The sequence below is a fragment of the Neopelma chrysocephalum genome, unplaced genomic scaffold, assembly GCF_003984885.1.
Source record: "Neopelma chrysocephalum unplaced genomic scaffold, ASM398488v2 Primary Assembly neopelma1_96887, whole genome shotgun sequence".
NCBI lineage: Eukaryota > Metazoa > Chordata > Aves > Passeriformes > Pipridae > Neopelma > Neopelma chrysocephalum.
In genome coordinates, this window is record NW_020925530.1 from 862,036 (window position 1) to 880,640 (window position 18,605).

Genomic DNA, 18,605 nt, shown 5'->3' on the forward strand with positions numbered 1-18,605 from the left:
AAAAGCAGAAAATTGCTATTGATGTCTGTCCATGGAAAGCCTGTGAAGCACAGGAGAACTGGTTTGTGCTCCTAGGAGGACCCATCTAGCAGACTGTGGGGCTTCCAGAAGGTTTCGGAGGCAGGAGTTCCCCAACTGTGGTCCATTATATCACCAAGAGTGCCTGGAGAGCCGTGTCAGCAGGACAGCACACCCTGTACCTTAACAGCGCTGCCAGTTGTAGGGGATGATCATAGAACCATAGAACCATAGAATGATTTGGATTGGAAGGGACCTTTAAAGGTCATCTAGCCCAACCCCCCTGCAATGAGCAGGGAAACCTTCCACTAGATCAGGTTGCTCAGAGCCCCATTCAACCTGACCTTGAATGTTTCCAGGGATCTACCATCTTTCTGGGCAACTTGTGCCAGTGTTTCACCACCCTCATTATAAAACCTTTCTTCCTAATATCTAGTCTGAATCTCCCCTCATTTAGTTTAAAACCATCACCCCTTGTCCTATTGCTACAGGCTCTACTAAAAGTCTGTCCCCATCTTTCTTATAATCCCCCTTATAAGTGGGTCTCCGTGATAATCCTGACCGCAGAGCTGGAACAGATCCTTCTTGTTGAGAACAAAGTCCACTATGACCCTTCCCAAGGACCCCTCTGGTTAAAAACAGGACTGGGAAGCATCAATCCTCCTGCACTTCCAAGTGGAAGTGAAGCTGGAGCTTCAAGCCTGAGGCTGTCTGGATGTCCATTTGTGTTGCCAGCTGGACCGATGAACCTGAGATACCCATCAGGGAGCTAGGGCAAGTGGCACATTGTCGCAGGGTATCTTGTCTTGAGGCCTGGTCCGGTGGGGGAAGAAAGACGCACAAGACACACAAGACACACAAGGATAGTGAGACGAGATGTCTGCCTGCTCAGTGCAGCAGGCAGCCTTTATTAAGTTTGCCAACTTCACACACAACACAAACATATTCCCACAACAACACCCAGGAATCCAAGCACCTGCACATTATCAAACCGTCTTAACCTTGTACTCCCAGCAACCCAAGGCCGTGTCCATGGAAACCATCTAGCCAGCTCCACTGCTCCCATGGAACACGGCCTAACTTTTGCACTACCTCAAACTTTAATTGTGGGGCTTCCCCCCACAGCACATGAGCTGTGGTCAGTCCAGTTTTCTCTGGGTCTCATCCCAACCTCTCCATGACTCTGGGTGGATATTTTCAAGCTTTCTGTGCTTTCACACTGGAGTCATCACCAAAGCATCAGAAAACACTGCATGCTAAAAGGTAGTTTGTGGCAAGTGTTACTTACATGTCATTTTGCAAGCAATATCATACACAATTGGCTGAGGGGGCTTTGCTTTCCCTCCCGGCCGGCCCGACCCTGGGCCACGCTGCCGAGGGGGCTTCTCCCGGCAGCTGTGGGGGCTGCAGCCACAGAGGAGAGGAGAGGAGGAACTACGGAGTACACAGAGGTTTGCCAGTCCAATTTGTGGAGTGGGAGGGGGTACAGTGGGCCATGGGGTCCCCGGATGGGCAGGAGGGCGGACAGGCCAGTCCTGCTTGGAGGGTCGCGGGCAGGCAGTGCGAGAGAAGTCCTGTAGTAAAATATGTCCAAGGGCAGGATGAGCTCACTAGCCTCCTGGCAGTCATCCTAGGAGAAGGACAACTCTAATTCCAAACCCAGGCAGATGGAGCTCGCTTAGCCATGTAAGACCATCCATCTAAGAGAAGGATACTCTAGTTAAACCTACGTCCTGAGGACCTCGCTGCCACCGTCCAAGCTCGGTGGCCTAAACAAAGCTCATCTCCCCCTTCACCCGGTTGGTTAACCATGGCCAACGGGCATCTTCTACAAATGCGGTCACGAAAAGATCAAAAGACAAAGGCATAAACCTGCCTCCAAAGGTGTACCCAAATTGACTCTCACATGCTGGAACATCAGAACCATGCTTGACTCTGCGGATAGCGGACGTCCTGAGCGTCGTTCTCCCTAATTGCCCGTGAACTGTCACGTCTCAACATCGACATTGCTGCTTTCAGTGAAGTTCGTCTCCACGAAGAAGGCAGCCTTAGAGAACATGGTGCCGGTTACACACTCTTTTGGTCAGGTAAGCCCAGAACCAAAAGGCATCTCTCAGGAGTTGGCTTCATGATTAAAAACTCTATTGTTCCTAAACTCGAAAATCTGCCAACAGGTCACTCTGACCGCATTATCTCCCTACGCCTTCCACTACACAACAAGCAACATGTTGTCCTCTTTAGTATATATGCCCCAACTCTCCAAACTGACCCTGCTGAAAAAGATAAATTTTACACTGACCTGCGCCGCCTTACCCAAAAGGTCCCTGCAGATGATAAGATCATTATCCTTGGTGATTTCAAGGCCAGAGTAGGAAAGAACTTTGAAGCCTGGAAAGGAGTATTAGGCAAGCATGGTGTTGGAAACTGCAACGATAATGGTCGTCTTCTGCTAGAATTCTGTGCGGAGCAACACCTCGCCATCACAAATACTATCTTTCAGCAGAAAAATACTCTGAAGACGAGCTGGATGCACCCTAGATCTAAGCATTGGGACCTCATTGATTATGTCTTGGTGCAACGGAGAGATGTCCGCGATGTCCACCATACCCGCGTGATGCCTAGTGCAGAATGCCAAACAGACCATCGGCTTGTGCGCTGTCAACTTAACTTCAATCTTAAGTTCAAACCTAAAAGGGGTGGTATCCCAAGGAGGAGACTCCAAGTTAACAATCTCCAATCAGCCACAGTGAGAGACAGATTCCAGGCAAATCTTCAAACTAGGCTCGAAAACCATTCCATAGATTCTATAGATCCCTCTCCTGAAACACTGGCACCATATTAAAAATAGCATCCTGCAGTCCTCTGAAGAATCCTTGGGGTTCTCCTTCAAGAAGAACAAGGACTGGTTTGATGAAAACAATCAAGAGATCCAGGAATTGTTGAGGAAGAAGAGATCTGCTCACCAAGCACACCTTGCACTGCCATCCTGTCACGTAAGAAAAGCAGCCTTTCGTCTTGCATGCAGCAAGCTCCAACAGAAACTCTGTGACATCCAGAACAAGTGGTGGATCAATCTAGCTGAAAAAACACAATTATGCGCAGATACGGGTGATTACAGAGGATTCTATGAGGCCCTGAAACAGCATATGGGCCTACATACCAGGTCCAAAGCTCTCTACTCAGCACTGATGGTCAAACGCTTCTGACAGATAAAACCTCCATTCTGAACACTTCCAGACTCTTTTCAGTTCCAACCATGTAGTCCAAGACTCAGATATTCAGTCCATCACACAGCAACTGGTCAAGAATGAATTGGATATTGCCCCCATGTTAGGAGAAACCCGTAAGACCATACAGGAGGTGAAAACTGGCAAGGCAGCTGGGGTTGATGGAATTCCACCCAAAGTCTGGAAGCATGGGGACCATGCACTCCATGCTAAATTTCACGAGTTTGTGGTGCGCTGTTGGGATCTAGGTGAACTACCATCAGACCTTTGTGATGCAGTCATCATCACTTTGTATAAGAAAGGAGTTAAATCAGACTGCTCAAATTACCGTGGTATTACTCTGCTCTCCATTGCTGACAAAATCCTGGCAAAAATACTTTTGAACAGATTAATACCCGCTATAGCAGAAGGAATTCTACCTGAAAACCAATGTGGTTTCAGAGCCAACAGGAGTACCACAGACATGGTATTTGTTCTCAGACAACTGCAAGAGAAGTGTAGGGAACAGAATAAAGGTCTCTATGTAACCTTTGTTGATCTCACCAAGGCTTTCGATACTGTGAGCAGAAAAGGTCTATGGCAGATTTTGGAATGTTTAGGATGTCCCCCCAAGTTCCTTAAAATGATCATCTCACTTCATGAAGATCAGCACGGCCAAGTCAGATATGGTAACACACTTTCTGAGTCCTTTCTAATAACCAATGGTGTGACCACAAGGTTGTGTTCTTGCACCAACCCTATTCACAATCTTTTCCAGCATGATACTCCAAAGGACCACAGCAGACCCTGATGATCAGGACAGTATCTACATTCGATATCATACGGATGGAAGCCTATTCAACCTAAGGCGATTGAAGGCCCACACCAAGACCTTAAATCATCTTGTCCGGGGGCTGCTTTATGCTGATGACGCCACCCTTGTTGCCCACACAGAAGCAGCTCTGCAGCGTTTAACATCCTGCTTTGCAGATGCTACTGAGCTCTTTGGGCTGGAAGTCAGCTTAAAGAAGACTGAAGTTCTTTATCAACCTGCACCTCAGGAAGTCTTCCATCATCCCCATATCACCATTGGCGAATCAGAGCTCAAATCAGTCCAGCAGTTTAATTATCTAGGTAACCTCATGTCCTCAGATGGTAAGATTGATGGAGAGATAGACAACAGGTTAGCAAAGGCATATAGTGCCTTCGGAAAGCTTCATAAAAGAGTTTGGTGAAATAAACACTTGAAGAAAACTACAAAGATCAGAGTCGTTGTGCTGTCTCCTTATTTAGATGGATTTGAATCATGGGTCATCTACCGCCACCACCTGCAACTCCTAGAACGCTTCCATCAACGCTGTCTCCGTGCAATCCTAAACATCCACTGGTCTGATTATGTGACTAACATAATCTGTTCTAGAACAAGCAGCAATCACAAGTATTGAGGTCCTGTGTCTGAGAACACAACTGCGCTGGGCAGGACGTGTCTCAAGGATGAAGGACCACCGCCTCCCTAAGATCATGCTTTATGATGAACTTGCCACCGGCTACCGCAAGAGAGGAGCCCCGAAGAGAAGATACAAGGGCTCCCTGAAACAACATCTCAGCCTTGACCATATTGATCAACATAACTGGTCTACTCTGGCCTCCAATTGGGAGATCTGGAGACACACTATCTTTAATGCTGCTGATGCTTTTGAGAAAGCACGCAGGATCACTCTTGAGGAGAAAAGACAATGCAGAAAGAATCGCGTCTTGCGGAATATACCATCTAAGGAGTCTTTCTGCTGTGCCTTTTGCAACCGGACTTATCTATCTCGTATTGGCCTTTTTAGCCACCAGCGCGCTTGTAACAAATGTGGGTAGAACCCTTCCCAAATCTTCGTTCACGAAGCCTAGTCGTGATGATGCATACACAATTATAGATGATGGATGAATGGGACTGCACACACACATGGTGTGGGCGCTCCTGAGAATACCTAGTAAGCACTTTAGCTTCTCAGCAGCCAAGATGATCTCAGAAAGCAGATAATAAACCCAAATATTCATAGGTATGTGAATTTTATCAGCTTAGCTCTCTGGTTTGCCCCTAGTGGTCTGCACCCCATGCACATGCATCCATTGCTGTTAAGGAGGATGAATCTGATTCTCTCTGTAATGAAGCATAGCTGCAGTTTTGGAGCTTCTTTGCTCCTTCAACCAGCGTTGCATGCCCACTACATGGGGCTTATGATACTTACCTCTGCAAAGATGTAAAGAGCGGGCTTTGGGGCCACAGAGGCCAACGGTGACTGGTCCCAGTAGCATGCCATGGAAACCAGTTGCACTCAAAAGCCACCCTGCAAGGCACTGCATCTCCCCCATCACATGCAACACTTTCAGGAGCAGACCCTACATTTTATTTTGGGTTGCTTATGAAAATATTTAGTGCCCAGAGCCCACCCAGGCACGCTGGCCTCACAGAGGACCTTGCCCAGTTCTCCATCTCTCAGCAGGATGCAGAAATTTGGAAGAAGAGGAGCCCGATATATTCCACCAGTCTGCAAAACTGCTAGAAAACAAACCATATACAAATGTGAGAAACCTTTTGCAACTGAGGTTGGGTATTATATGATTGGCCAGGCAGATTCTGGCAAGCAGCCTCCTCTCTTAGGAAATCAAGCAGACTCCTTGTCTGCTTTCCAGCAGGAACTGCTGCTTTCATTGCCCAGACAATACAGGGAAAACCTGCTGGAGAGCAAAGGGAAATTTTTCTCACAGACAGCCCCAACCTCTGGGGGATGATTACAGGTTAAACCAAGAAGCATGTGAGTCTTGGCTCACCTACCCTGTTGTCTGCCTCACACTCCTTTTTCAACTCCCTTGTCCACATTCATTAGCTGGTTTGAACCATGTGGGAACCCAGTGGAGAGGAATGGGAAGGTGCCCATGGTGGGAGTTGGGCAGATGCATGCAGCAGGGAGAAGTGGCTATAAATAGTTAAATAAATATTAATTACATTGTGGGAGTGCTAATTTAATGAGTTTAGTGTGTTTGCATCAAAATACTTTAAATAAATATGAATTAGTCTGCAAACAATGAATGTGATTCGTTGAGTTCGGGTTTATGGTCACACAAGTGCCGATACTTCAGGGCTGTGTTTTCCCTTGAGCTCTCAAAGCATTTGCACCATTTTTTCTTGCAATGCCATCAGGACTGAATTGGGGGTCAAAGAGCTTTGGGAAACACTGTGCTTTTGCTGAAGCAACCACCCCACTGCTTTGGGATGCCTGGTGCTCACATGGGGCAGCCATGGGTGGGGATGAAGCACCCTTTGAGAAATACATGCAAGACATTATTAGTGGGTGAGGACATTGATGGCAGGACCCCAGGCAGCATGGTCCTTGCAGCGCAACCTTTGCTGTCTGCCTTCAGCAGTGGTTCAGTGTCATGCCAGGCTAGGGAGAGCAAACTGTCAGCTAGCTCCAAGAGGGACCCACTGCTGGCCAAGTCTGAGTCAATCAGAGATGGTGGTAGCACCTCTGTGATAGAATATTTAAGACGGGAAAAAAAGTTATTAGGCAGATGTAATTGTGCTCAGAGAAGAGTGAGAATATGTGAGAGGAACAACTATGCAGACACCAAGGTCAGTGGAGAAGGAGGGGGAGGAGGTGCCCCAGGCACCGGAGCTGAGATTCCCCTGCAGCCTGTGGTGAAAACCATGGTGAAGCAGGCTGTCCCCCTGCAGCCCATGGAGGAGCCCTGTGCTGGAGCAGGTGGATGCCCAAAAAAGGCTGTGACCCCATGGGAAGCCCACGCTGGATCAGGCTCCTGACAGGGACCTGAGGACCTGTGGAGACAGGATCCCAGACTAGAGCAGGTTTTCTGGTAGGACTTGTGACCCTGTGGGGGACCCACGCTGGAGCAGCCTGTGCCTGAAGGACTGCGCCCCATGGAAAAAGACCCATACTGAAACAGTTTGTGAAGAACTGTAGCTCATGGGAAGGACTCACATTGGAGAAGTTCATGGAGAACTGTTTCCTGTGGGAGGGACCCCCACGCTGGAGCAGAGGAAGGACTTGAGCAGCGGCAGAAACAACCTGTGATGAACTGACCATAACCCCCATTCCCCGTCTCCCTGTGCTGCTGGGGGGGAGAATGTAGAGCCCGGGAAGGAGGGAGAGGTGGGGGGAAGGTGTTTTTAAGGTTTACTTTACTTCTCATTATCCTGCTCTGATTTTGATTGGTAATAAATTCAATTCATATCCCCACTTCAAGTCTGTTTTGCCTGTGATGGTAATCGGTGAGTGATCTCTCCCAGTCCTTATCTCAACTCATGAGCCTTTCATTACTTTTTCTCTCCCCTGTCCACTTGCAGAGGGGACTGATAGAGCAGCTTTGGTGGGTGCCTGGCATCCAGCCAGGGTCAACCCACCACAGGCATGGACTTAGACTCTGGTTCCTATAATACCAGCAGTTCTGCCTGCTGGGTCCTATTCTGCTGCCTGTGCCAGGTCTTGGTGGGCAGGTTGTGGGCCTCCCCAACCCACATATCACAGGCAAAGGTTGAACTGTGGCCCTTGAAACTGGTATCTCTTGGTGCCTCCATGGAGCAGTGGAGCATGTGGTGCTTGGATGGATGGGGTGGAGCACATGGTGCCCTGATGGACAAGATGGAGCACATGTGTTCTCCTTGTTCAGCCAAGTCAAATCAAATGAGGTCCTGGAGGGCAGCATGAAGGTGGAGGGTGCCTGCCCAAGTCTGGGAGTAGGATATAATCTGTTTCATCATAGGTAGATAAGACTGTTCCTCAATAGGCAAATAAATATCCAAGCACTTGACAGTGACATATTCATCCTCACAACTGCCTTTTGAGGTAGAGAAGTGTGTCCCAAACCTGTGGGTGGGAAGCTGGGGCAAGGAAAGCCCAAGTGAAGTTACAGCCTTTCTCTGACCATGTTTTCCTGGCAGAGAGCAGGATCAAGGACACCATGGCAGAAGAAGGGCTGTAGTTGGGCCACCATAGGTCCTTCTTAATTGATCCTAACTCCACTTTATTGCTTTAAGTTTTACATTATAATCTTTACTAAAGAATAGCAAAAATAAGAAAGGTGAATATATATTTTATTTGCAGCCCTGTTTCATGCCACGCTCATGAGCTAAATACCCCAGGAGTGAATTTCTGGACTGCTGCCTGTTTATATTTGTCCCTAATTGATATATTTTTTTCCTTGTTGTTGGGTTTAAAATAATCTCATGTTTTTTTGCATCTTGGGCTTAGCTAACATTTTCCAAACAACTCAGCAGAAAGATAAACTGGGAGGGGGAAACTGTTGCATGTCTTGAAAACCCTGGCTGAACCTTTGGTTAATATGAGATAAAAACTGATGCACCTCATGCTCATTGAGATGCTGTAAACATCATCTTCAAAGCAAACAAACTGCTCTCTGCTGAAAACAGAAGAGGATGAAGACAAAACTTTGTAAGCAATGATAATTCCTTGAATTACCTCTTTTTTTCCCTAACTACTTTCTAGTCATTGTGGAGTTGGTAAACAAATAGGCATTTATTTGTAAAGGAAAGGAAACATGAAAAAATAAGAGTGGGAAAAAGAGGTGATAAGGCTGAGAATATGAATTGTGATTCTAACTAAAGGATATTACTTTGGAGCATTTAGTTACACTGAGCAATTTTTATATGGGCAGCTTTAAACAGCCCAACCACTTTTCCAAAGTTTGCCTTTCCTTAATGTATTTCAGATACTAATGAAGCCAGTTTTCCCAATTTTTCTCCTTTTTCTCTGTTTAATGCATCCACTCAGCTCCCTGCTGCATGCAGGAATTAACTCAGGACCAGCAGGGCTTGTTCATCCCAAGGTGATGGGATGGAAGTGACTGTAGCTTCAAGTGTTGCCAGCACTTGCAATTTTATCAGCTACCTCATGGTACAGTGTTTTTCATAACTCTCTGGCTCACTTTGTTGGCTGATTGAGAATTTCAGTATTTGATCTACTAGAACAACTGTGGTTTTAGCAAAATACCTGAAATGACATCTTTGTGTGTGTGACAAAGCTATAAAGGTGAAAACAGCAGAAAATAGGTATTTTTTATCCTTTTCTGAGGGTCCTTGCTCGTGGTTTCAAGGTTTGTGGGGTGAGACATGCTGAGCTCCTACACTTTGCCATTGTCAGGTAGAGGCGTTGACCCTCACTGCACACCCTTGTCTGAACCACTGGGCGAGCATCTTCCTTTGCCATCTTACGCCATGCCCAACAACATTTTGGGTCTTTCTTGAAGGTTGCTTGTGCTTACAAGCTCATGTTTGTAATGCAAAGTTCATGGAGAGCAGAGTAGGGTTGAAGTTGGTGCACTAAGACACCATAGTTTTGTTGGCACCCATTGCACTTGCACCACTATAATCAGTCTAGAAGGAGTCATGTTAAATACAGTGAATTGGATGTAATGCTTTCCCATCAGGTAATTTTGTGGCTGTTACAAGTATTCCCACAGGGATGGAAAGGTTCGGTGGTGGGTGGCTGCCTCTTGCACAGAGCCCTTCCCTTCCAAACAGCTGCTCCCAGGGCTGTGCTGCTCAAATGTTGTTGTCTGATGGCTGTATTTAGTCACTGTGTATGTGAAACTAGTGTGTTTTCTCATTGCTTGTCGTGGAATGAAAAAAACAATGTAACCTAAATAATTTGATTTTGAAAGTTGTTAATCTAAAGTCTATATTCTGCCATGCTTACTCACACTCAGCAGTGGGTAGGCTGGTGATACCCTTTACCCTGCATTTTGTCACTGTTTATCTTAATTTTTTGTGTTGATAATATCTTTCCTCCCCTCTTTCTGATTTTCTGTCGTTTCCTCCTGGAACTGGCAAAAACCAAGCTGGATGAAGACATGAAAGGAAGGTCATAAGGGAGGAGGAGCAGGTCATGCATTTCTCATCACCTCTCCTCTCTTTTGCAGTTGTTGCAATGTCAGGATGTGAAGGAAGATGCTGTGCTTTGCTGCTCCATGGAGGTAGGGAAGCACCTGCACCACCTGCCTCAGTTCTCATTCCTATGCCCCTTCTGTCCTTAGCCACACACATGTCAAGCAGCTATTAGATGTTTCCAAACCCAAACAGCTGTGTTGACCCTTTGTGTTATGGAATCACCAAATGGTTTGGGTTGGAAGGGACCTTTAAAGGCCATCTAATCCAACCCCCTGCCATGGGCAGGGACATCTTCAACTACATCAGGTTGCTCAGAGCCCCATCCAACTTGACCTTGAAACCTGACCCTGTTTCCAGGAATGGGGCATCTACAGCTTCTCTGGGCAACCAGTTTCAGTGCCTCACTACCCTCACAGTCAAGAATTTCTTCCCAATATCTAATCTAAACCTGCCCTCTGTCAGTTTGAAGCCATTCTCCCTTGTCCTATCACTCCATGCACTTGTCAAAAGTCCCTCTCCAGCTCTCTTGTAGCCCCTGTAGGTACTGGAAGGTGCTCTAAGGTCTCCCTGGAACCTTCTCTTCTCCAGGCTGAACAATCCCAACTCTCTCAGCGTGTCCTCATAGGAGGGGTGCTCCAGCCCTCTGACCATTTTTATGGCCTCCTCTGGACCTGCTCCAACAGGTACATGTCTTTCCTGTCCTGAGGACCTCAGAACTGGAGGCAGTACTCCACTTGGGGTCTCACCAGAGAGGAGTAGATAAAAGACAGTACTGTGAGATAAGAGTTGGCCCTTGACACTCTATCACTGGACTTCTGATGCATGTAAATGGATGCAAAAGGTTTGGTAACTGGGGTCCCACCACAAAATTATATCATCCTGGTTCCTTCGAATCTCACCCTGCATTTATTTTTTAAGCACAAAAACACCTGTATTGAAGCAAAAGCTGCTCTGTAGCTCACACAGAGAGATTTGCTGGGCTCAGCAGCAGCTTTGCAGAAAAATGCTGGTATAAATATAGCAGAGTTTCAATAGTTTCTTTTTTGGGAAGTGATTTGCCTGTGGGGATGGATGCTTTCCTTGCAGAGAGCGGTTGAACTTACAGCCTGAATGGTTGAAATTCAGTAAAGTCACAGACAACCGAGGAGGAGGATTTGAATTTTTAAGGTGAGGACTTTGGGGAGCTCTGCATTCAACCCCCACGAATCTTCCATGATGGTGGACTCATTGCTGTCCACTCCCAGCTTGCACCTTCTCCTCTGTGGAACCACCTAGGGCTTATGCTGCTCCATGGAGGCTCTCCAAGGAGTAATTGTTTAAAAAAAAAATCTTGACTGTCCTCAGTGAAGCAGCGCAATAGGTATAAATGCAGATCTTGTCAGGGCAGGATTTGTTATGCACACAGAAGGGTTCTGCTTATTAGGATTAATGACTGGGAGTCACTGAGAGCTGTGAATCAGCAAATAAATGAATGGCCAGGTAGAAGGCAGGAATAACACATCACAGCATGCACTTTGTTTTGACAATAGTATGATTTTTAAGTTTTGTGGTGGGGGAAAACAGTTTTCCCCCTGAAGTTATAAAATGGTAAACCCCCAGGGGGTGGTGACCCTTGGGGTTTGAGCCAATGGGCGCTTCTGCGAAATATAAACATATCACACTTAGACCGGAAAAGAAAGTAGTTGTTGTAGTTGTAGTTGGAGGAGTAGTCATGTTGTAGAGCCACGAGGAGGAAGGGGCAGGAGCCCCTTGGAGACTCTGGCCCCGTCCCCCCCTGCCCCCGACTGGGGGCTACAGGGACTTGGAACAGTGTAAGACTGGACTAAGTATCTGTAACTGAGAAAGCTGAGAGTTTTTCTCCACCGTGAGCAGCAGAAGCGGCAGCAAAAGAACACTGACCGAGGAGAAGTGGCAGAGAGACAGAAAGAGATAAGGACTGAAGCAAGCAGCGAAGCCGGCATTGCAGCTAAGGGGAGAAGACACAGAGATCTCTAACGGAGAGAGACAGAGCAGGACTAAGCTCTACAGAGAGAGAGTTTTGGTAAGAACTGAACCAAAACCCCAAACTCCTTTGAGATCCCTCCTAAAATGGAGGGGGTGGACTCCTGCTGAATGGAAGTCCTAAAGTGCAGCAGCACTGCTGAAAGAGGAGCTAAGAAGCTCAGGCGTCCTGGAAAGCTGGACCAGGACAGCCGATGGAATGTGTGTGGGGGGTGACCTTGGGCCCCCCCTTGCTGCAGCTACAAAGAAGCTAGCAGCCTGAGATCAGAGCCAGAAGCTCTGCAAAGGGGGCTTGAATCCCCTAAAGATACGGACTGTCACGAAGGCTTCTGTACTTTGTTGATATGACCGTGGTGAAGTGACCTTTGTCCGGGTGAACACAGCCCACGGAAGAGAAGACCCTCGCTTGGAGACGAAGGGCCGAGGGGCTTGGATACCCCCCTCGTGTGTACTGGCAGAGATCCAGTTACAGCTGCTGCATGGAAGAGAGAAAGAGAAACTGCTGCCCTAGGGACTGCTGCTCTGAGAGTAGAAAGGATCTCTTCCTTCTTCCCTCCTGGACTTTTATTTGGAGGAAGAAGAGATTTGATCCATTGTAAATACTGTTTTGTCATGGTAGAGATAGTTAAGATTGTATATAATGTATTGTAGTATTTATTTTGTACAGTCATTGTAATATGACCCTTTCCCCCCATTCTGAGTCTCGTGTGGTGTCTGGAAAACCCATCTCACACTGGGTTGAGATGTGGGAGGGGGGCTAGAACTAGGGAATTGGATTTTAGGGCTCTCAAACCATGACAGGTGGGATTTTTTTTTTCAAAAGCAATTCAGTATTTCTTCCTTTCAAGTTAGCAGGAGCTGGACTATTTGCTCCTCCAGCAGCCCGGCACAGATGCTTTTGAAAACCTCACCCTTCATGCTCTTGGAGCCTGCTGCTGGGTGGTTTTGATTTTCAAAAGCCATTATGCCTTTAACCTTGCCTGTTTGCCCTGCCACACCAAGCAGGGAAGAATTGGAGGGATGGAGGGAGTCTGTAGAAGCCAGGGGGGTGTCTTAATATAATAGAATAATAGGATCATAAAATATCTCCACTTGGAAGGGACCCACAAAGATCAATAAGCCATGGTTGACTCCTTCTTCTCCTGACAGCTGCAGAGCACCGGATGGCTACTGGAGGAGCAGCTGCCCGAGAAGATGACGGAGCTGTTGGCAGTAGCACGTGACAAGATGCTGTGCCCCTCTGAGTCCATGCTGATGCGGTCCCTGCTGCTGAAGGTCATTGAGTTGCACACCAACAACTGGAACCCCCTGACACCCACCATCATGCAGTACTACAACAAGACCATCCAAAAACTGATGACTTGGGTGACAGGACAAGGTGGGGTGGGAAGGGATGAGAAGAAGACATGCACCTTGATGGGATCTGGTGAAAGCTTTTCTGATTTAAATCCCCCAGAAGACCAAACCCCAGCATGCTTGAGAATGCATTCATGGGGGTGGGGACGGAGAAGCATGTCTCTTTTTCAGCCATGTCAGGTTATTTTTTCTGAACTCATTGCTCAAGCAACAGCAACGCATCCTGCCAGGTTATTGTTTGGCTTTCAAAAGCAGACAGAGAATTTGGAAAAAAAACCCAAACAAACAACTAATCCAAGTGGGGACTAGTATTGTTTTCATGCTGTCCTCCTGCCTTGCCCTGGCCAACTGGCAGGAGATAGCAGGCAGCAGATGTCTCAGGAGGACAAAGCCAGACACGCTACACCAGACGCTCATAACTGATGGCTTTTGTTGAACAGGGCTTGAGCTAGGTTCCCCTCCCTCCCTCCTCTTGTCTTTGCCCCCCCCCCACTCGCCACCCTTTTGAAAGCAGATTGGAGAGCAGGATGACTTTCTTATTTGCACTGGGTTTTCTTTTTCTTTATCATTTGTAATTTCTTCTTATTTTATTTTATTTTATTGTTGAATGGACAATTGCGAGCAGCTTGGAGAGGAGGAAAGCAACGCCTTCCCACCAGCTGACTAATGGTTTATGTGAAGGTGCTGAAGCAGAAGAGCATTTTAAAGGAGCCCAAAAGCCATTGCAGAAGTAATGTAGCCATTGTCATCTTGCCAGTAACCTCCTCGATGGATTGAGAAACATGTCCTCTGAGCTGGGAGCTCTAAGAAACTGGGGATTCTGCAGCTTTTGCTGTTTAAGTCATCATTATCCTTCAGCCACTATAACCCTTTTTTTTAATGCAATAATTTTTTTTCCATTGAAGGAGTGCTTTATTGTAGTTACTGTCATGGTTGTAATTATACATTTAAATCCAGACCTGTTATAGTCGGGCCTAATAACGTACAAGGCAAGGGAGAAATGGAGGTTTAATCTTTGGAGATGGTAAAGAGAAGACAAACAATGTATGGCAAAAAGGAGGAAAAAAGAAGAGGGGAAAAATTGAAAAAGCCAAAAATAGAAGGATTGAGCCTGGCTTCTAACTAGCTGAATTTGCAGTCCAGTGTTTCTAGGTGTGTGGTGTACAAGAGCAGCTCTGTCCTGTGGTTGGTGTAAGTGGCACCATGTCATCGAGGGATGGGTGACATGTTAAGAGAGGGAAAGTTTGCTCAGAGGTCCCCAGGTTGCTCCTGGATACCCAGGTTGCTCTGTGTTGGAGCATCCCAAGGGAGAGGGTGGCTGTGGGGGGGGGTGAAGGCAAGATGCCTCCTGGACAAGGAAATGCCCGAAGGGTGAGGAGAGTGGTACAGAGGAATGCCATGCCATTGCATCACTCCCCGAATGATGAAGACTTGGTGGTCTCCTTATTTGCTTGTCTAGTGACAGGTCGTGATGCTGTGGTTCAGTATTATTTGAATTTTCATCTGTTTTTCTGCTGATGTGGTTTTTATTCCGCACATGGAGCAACAGTAGTGAGCGACAAGAGCTTCAGCTTTCCTGTTTACCCAGAAAGCAGTAAAATGATTGCTGGGTGCACTGGATTTGTCTGGAAAATTTATTTTCTGCTTTGTGAAATCAAGCCCAGGAGCTTCCCATGGTGATGGCACCTTGCATTGGGTCAACTTCATCAGTAGCAATGGGATTTGATAGTATTAATGAGCAGCCGAACTTGATCAAGGTGGTAAAGCCCATTAGTATTATAAGGCTCAGGATTGTGCCTGTTGCTCTTGTTTTTTCCTGCTCCCTGATTTCTCAGGAAGCGGAGGAAAAATGGATTAAAAACCCATTGCAGACCACCCAGGCACAGCATCAGTCTTCTGGGAGAAGACCTGAAAACCAATTTTGTCTTAATTTTTTTTCTTTAAAGAACAGAGAAGTCCTATAATGGAGGCACAATCTGATGGGTTGGGGTGCCAGGGATCCTGCTGGCAGTGATCCAGACTGCCACTCTGGCCACTGCAGCTTCTCCCATCCCCCAGAGTTTTTTCTCAAGATGTAGTGAAAGAAGAAAAGAAAAAAAAAAAAGAAATAAAACCACAGAGAAATGGAGATTTTGCTTCTAAAAACTTGAATTTTCACCCATCACAGAATTGTTAGGGTTGGAAGGCACCTCTGGAGATCATCTTGTCCAACCCCCCTGCCAAAGCAGGGTCACCTAGAGCATGTTACCCAGGAACATGTCCAGGTGGGTTTTGAATGTCTCCAGAAAGGGAGACTCCATGACCTCCCTGGGCAGCCTGTTCCAGTGCTCTGCCACCCTCAGTGTGAAGAAGTTCTTCCTCATGTTGAGGTGGAACTTCTTGTGTTTTAGTTTATGGTCGTTGGTCCTTGTCCTGTCACTGGACACCACCAAAAAAGAGTCTGGCACCATCCTCTTGGCACCCGCCTTTCAGATATTTATATGCATCGATGAGATCCACTCTCAGTCTTCTCTTCTCTAGACTAAACAATAATAATTGTGGGGGATAATAAAAAGAGTTTTTCCAAATATATTAATGGCAATAGGCAGTATAGAAATATCATCGGTCTGTTACAGGATGAGGATGGTCACCTCACAAACAGGGACAGAGACAAGAGAGGTCCCAGTTGACTGGAAGCTGGTGAAAGTTGTCCTGATTTTCAAGAAGGGCAATAAGGAGGACCTTGGAAACTACAGGCCTGTCAGTCTCTGTCGGAGGACAGAAATTGTGTGAACAATTTCTATTGCATTTCTGCGACCTCTGCCTTGGCATGGCTGGGTGCAGACAGTAAAAAATACTATGCCACTAATATGGCTGCAGGCCTTGTGCCAAGGTGAAGGAGGAGTTCTTTTGGCAGGTAAACAAGTTTTATGGACACCTGCTGTGATCCAATTAATACTGTATGATGCAGTATGTTTTCCTTGTGTATCCAATGTAGCCTGGAGAAGAATCACATGTCTGTGTGTCGTGAGCAATATATAAGCTGTCTTTTCTCTAATAAAGCTGACATCTTGCCGATCATATTGATCTGTGAGCAGTATGTTCATACCCCTCCGCTGATACCTGGCGCCCAATTGACAGGGACTTCTACTTCATCGAGTTCTATGGGATGTAAGACGAATGGAAGGAGTTGAGGGAAGCAGCCGTTGGAGGTGGCGTTTTCCCCTGGCACCACGAATGTAAAGCCACGAGCGTGGTACAGAGAAATCTTGCCTTGGCCAGGTGAGTCGGTTGTGGGAGGAGAAATGGGGCCCACCCTATCCAAAGAGGAAGAGGCTGTGGTAAAGCTCCTCCACTATATAATCTCTCTAAGAGAGTCCAAGTATGATGAAAAAGCCCTTAGAGGGTTATTGGAAAGGGCGAGAGCGAAGAAGCTAATCCCTACTGCTCAAGCCGCCTTTGAAGTGTCCACATGGGATACTATAAAGGAACATTTATGGGAAGAGATGTCTAAGGGGTCAAAAGACACAAGAAAATATCCTACGCTTTGGCGTCTGGTAGTTGAAACGCTAGAGAGACGGAACGCTTTGCACCAAGCATCTACGGTTGCAGAGGCGGCTGCAGAGGCGGTTGCACAGGCAGCTTTCCAGGGTGATGGAGAGACTGTAGCGCAAACGTGTGCAGAACAGTTTGCTTTCGGGGAGGTTTCGGGTCCTGCGCCTGCAAAGGCACGAACGATAAAAGTTTTAAAAACTGCGGGTTTGTCCCGGTTCAGCAGTGCACCAGCGCTGGCACAAAAAGCAGAGACTGCGGAGAACAGGGCTGGCGCCGCACCATTGGCAACGCCCTCTGTTGCGCCTGCGCAGCCAACACTGCCATCTCTTACTGAGCCTGCGCAGTCAGCGGCACCACCCCCCACTGCGCCTGCTCTGGGTGCTACGCCAGCAACTGTCACCATGCAGGCGCCGCCCGGTACAACGATGCTAGGAGCCTCCGCGTCACCAGGGAGTGCTGTATCACTACCGTCTGGAACCACCATGTCGCCTGAACTTAAGTCATCAGGAAGCGTCGCATCTGAACCCGGAAGTAAGCCGACGAGGATCGTTGCTATGGCAACCAGAGCTATTCCGACTACAGCTGCCGCTACGCCGGCGAGAGTCGCCGCTATTTCAACAGAGGTGGGAGCTACCGGAGGAGGGACCACTACCCTTGCACCAATATTGCTGCGGAAGATGAAAGAACAATCGACTCATGACAACGCAGAACAGCTATTACCTCCGCTTCCGTCCCCAAGTCTGACTTCTGATGATGAGAGCTCGGAGGATGAAAGCGAAAGACTTACTATGCTTGCAGCAAAAGATCAGATGAATAATTTGTTGCGTTACTTTGAAGAGCTCAAGTCTACATTGGCAGAGAGACAGTTCGCTCTGCAGCATGCAAACTTCTGCAATGTTCCAGCGTCATCTATAGTGCCGACATCACCTCCTCCAAACCCCTTTCCCGGGATGCCCGGGGTGGGAACTTCTGATATGGGGATTCCAGCCTTGCCGGGTGGAGGGAGGGGGAGGGAGGGGGTGAGTGGTAATCCAGCACAGAATTGGAAGAACATCATACAGGATGCTGCTTCTGATGGGGATTTTGGGCTCTTAGCGCTTTCCCTGCAATTATAGATGGTGCAGGGCGTAAATCCTGGGAAGTTTTAGATTGGAAAATCATCGAAGAGGCTAAAGCAGCCGTTTCCCAGTATGGTTTAAAGAGCAGTTATTCACAATCAATAATGCAACACCTTTTTACTGCAAATTTGCTAACACCGTTTGATACACGTATGATAGTAACCATGCTGCTGACTCCTTCTCAGCAGCTACAATTTTTTAATAAGTGGGATGCTAGCTGTGCAGCAGCTGCAGCACAGCCTAGGCAGCAAGGTCACCCTCTCTATGGCGTTACGGCTGACATGCTCATGGGTATTGGTCAGTACAACACAATAGACATACAAGCACGGTTTCCAGATGAGGCACTACGAACCAGCCAAGACCTAGCCTACAAGTCCTTGCTTGCAGTGAGGGATGCAAGGTCAGGGCCCCCATGTACTATGATCAAACAGGGGCCCAATGAACCATACAATCAGT

The 18,605-nt window shown here is 47.3% G+C and overlaps 1 protein-coding gene across 1 annotated transcript in view; it reads left to right on the plus strand.

The window, feature by feature from the left end:
• The window catches only part of LOC113960783 (CBP80/20-dependent translation initiation factor-like), a 196,488-nt gene extending 178,757 nt beyond the window's left edge, over positions 1–17,731 (plus strand). Inside the window, 4 exon segments of the mRNA XM_027670535.1 lie at positions 10,173–10,226; positions 13,291–13,519; positions 17,376–17,500; positions 17,597–17,731. Of these exon segments, the coding sequence (XP_027526336.1) occupies positions 10,173–10,226; positions 13,291–13,519; positions 17,376–17,500; positions 17,597–17,731 (543 nt within the window).
• The last annotated feature ends 874 nt before the right edge of the window (positions 17,732–18,605 follow it).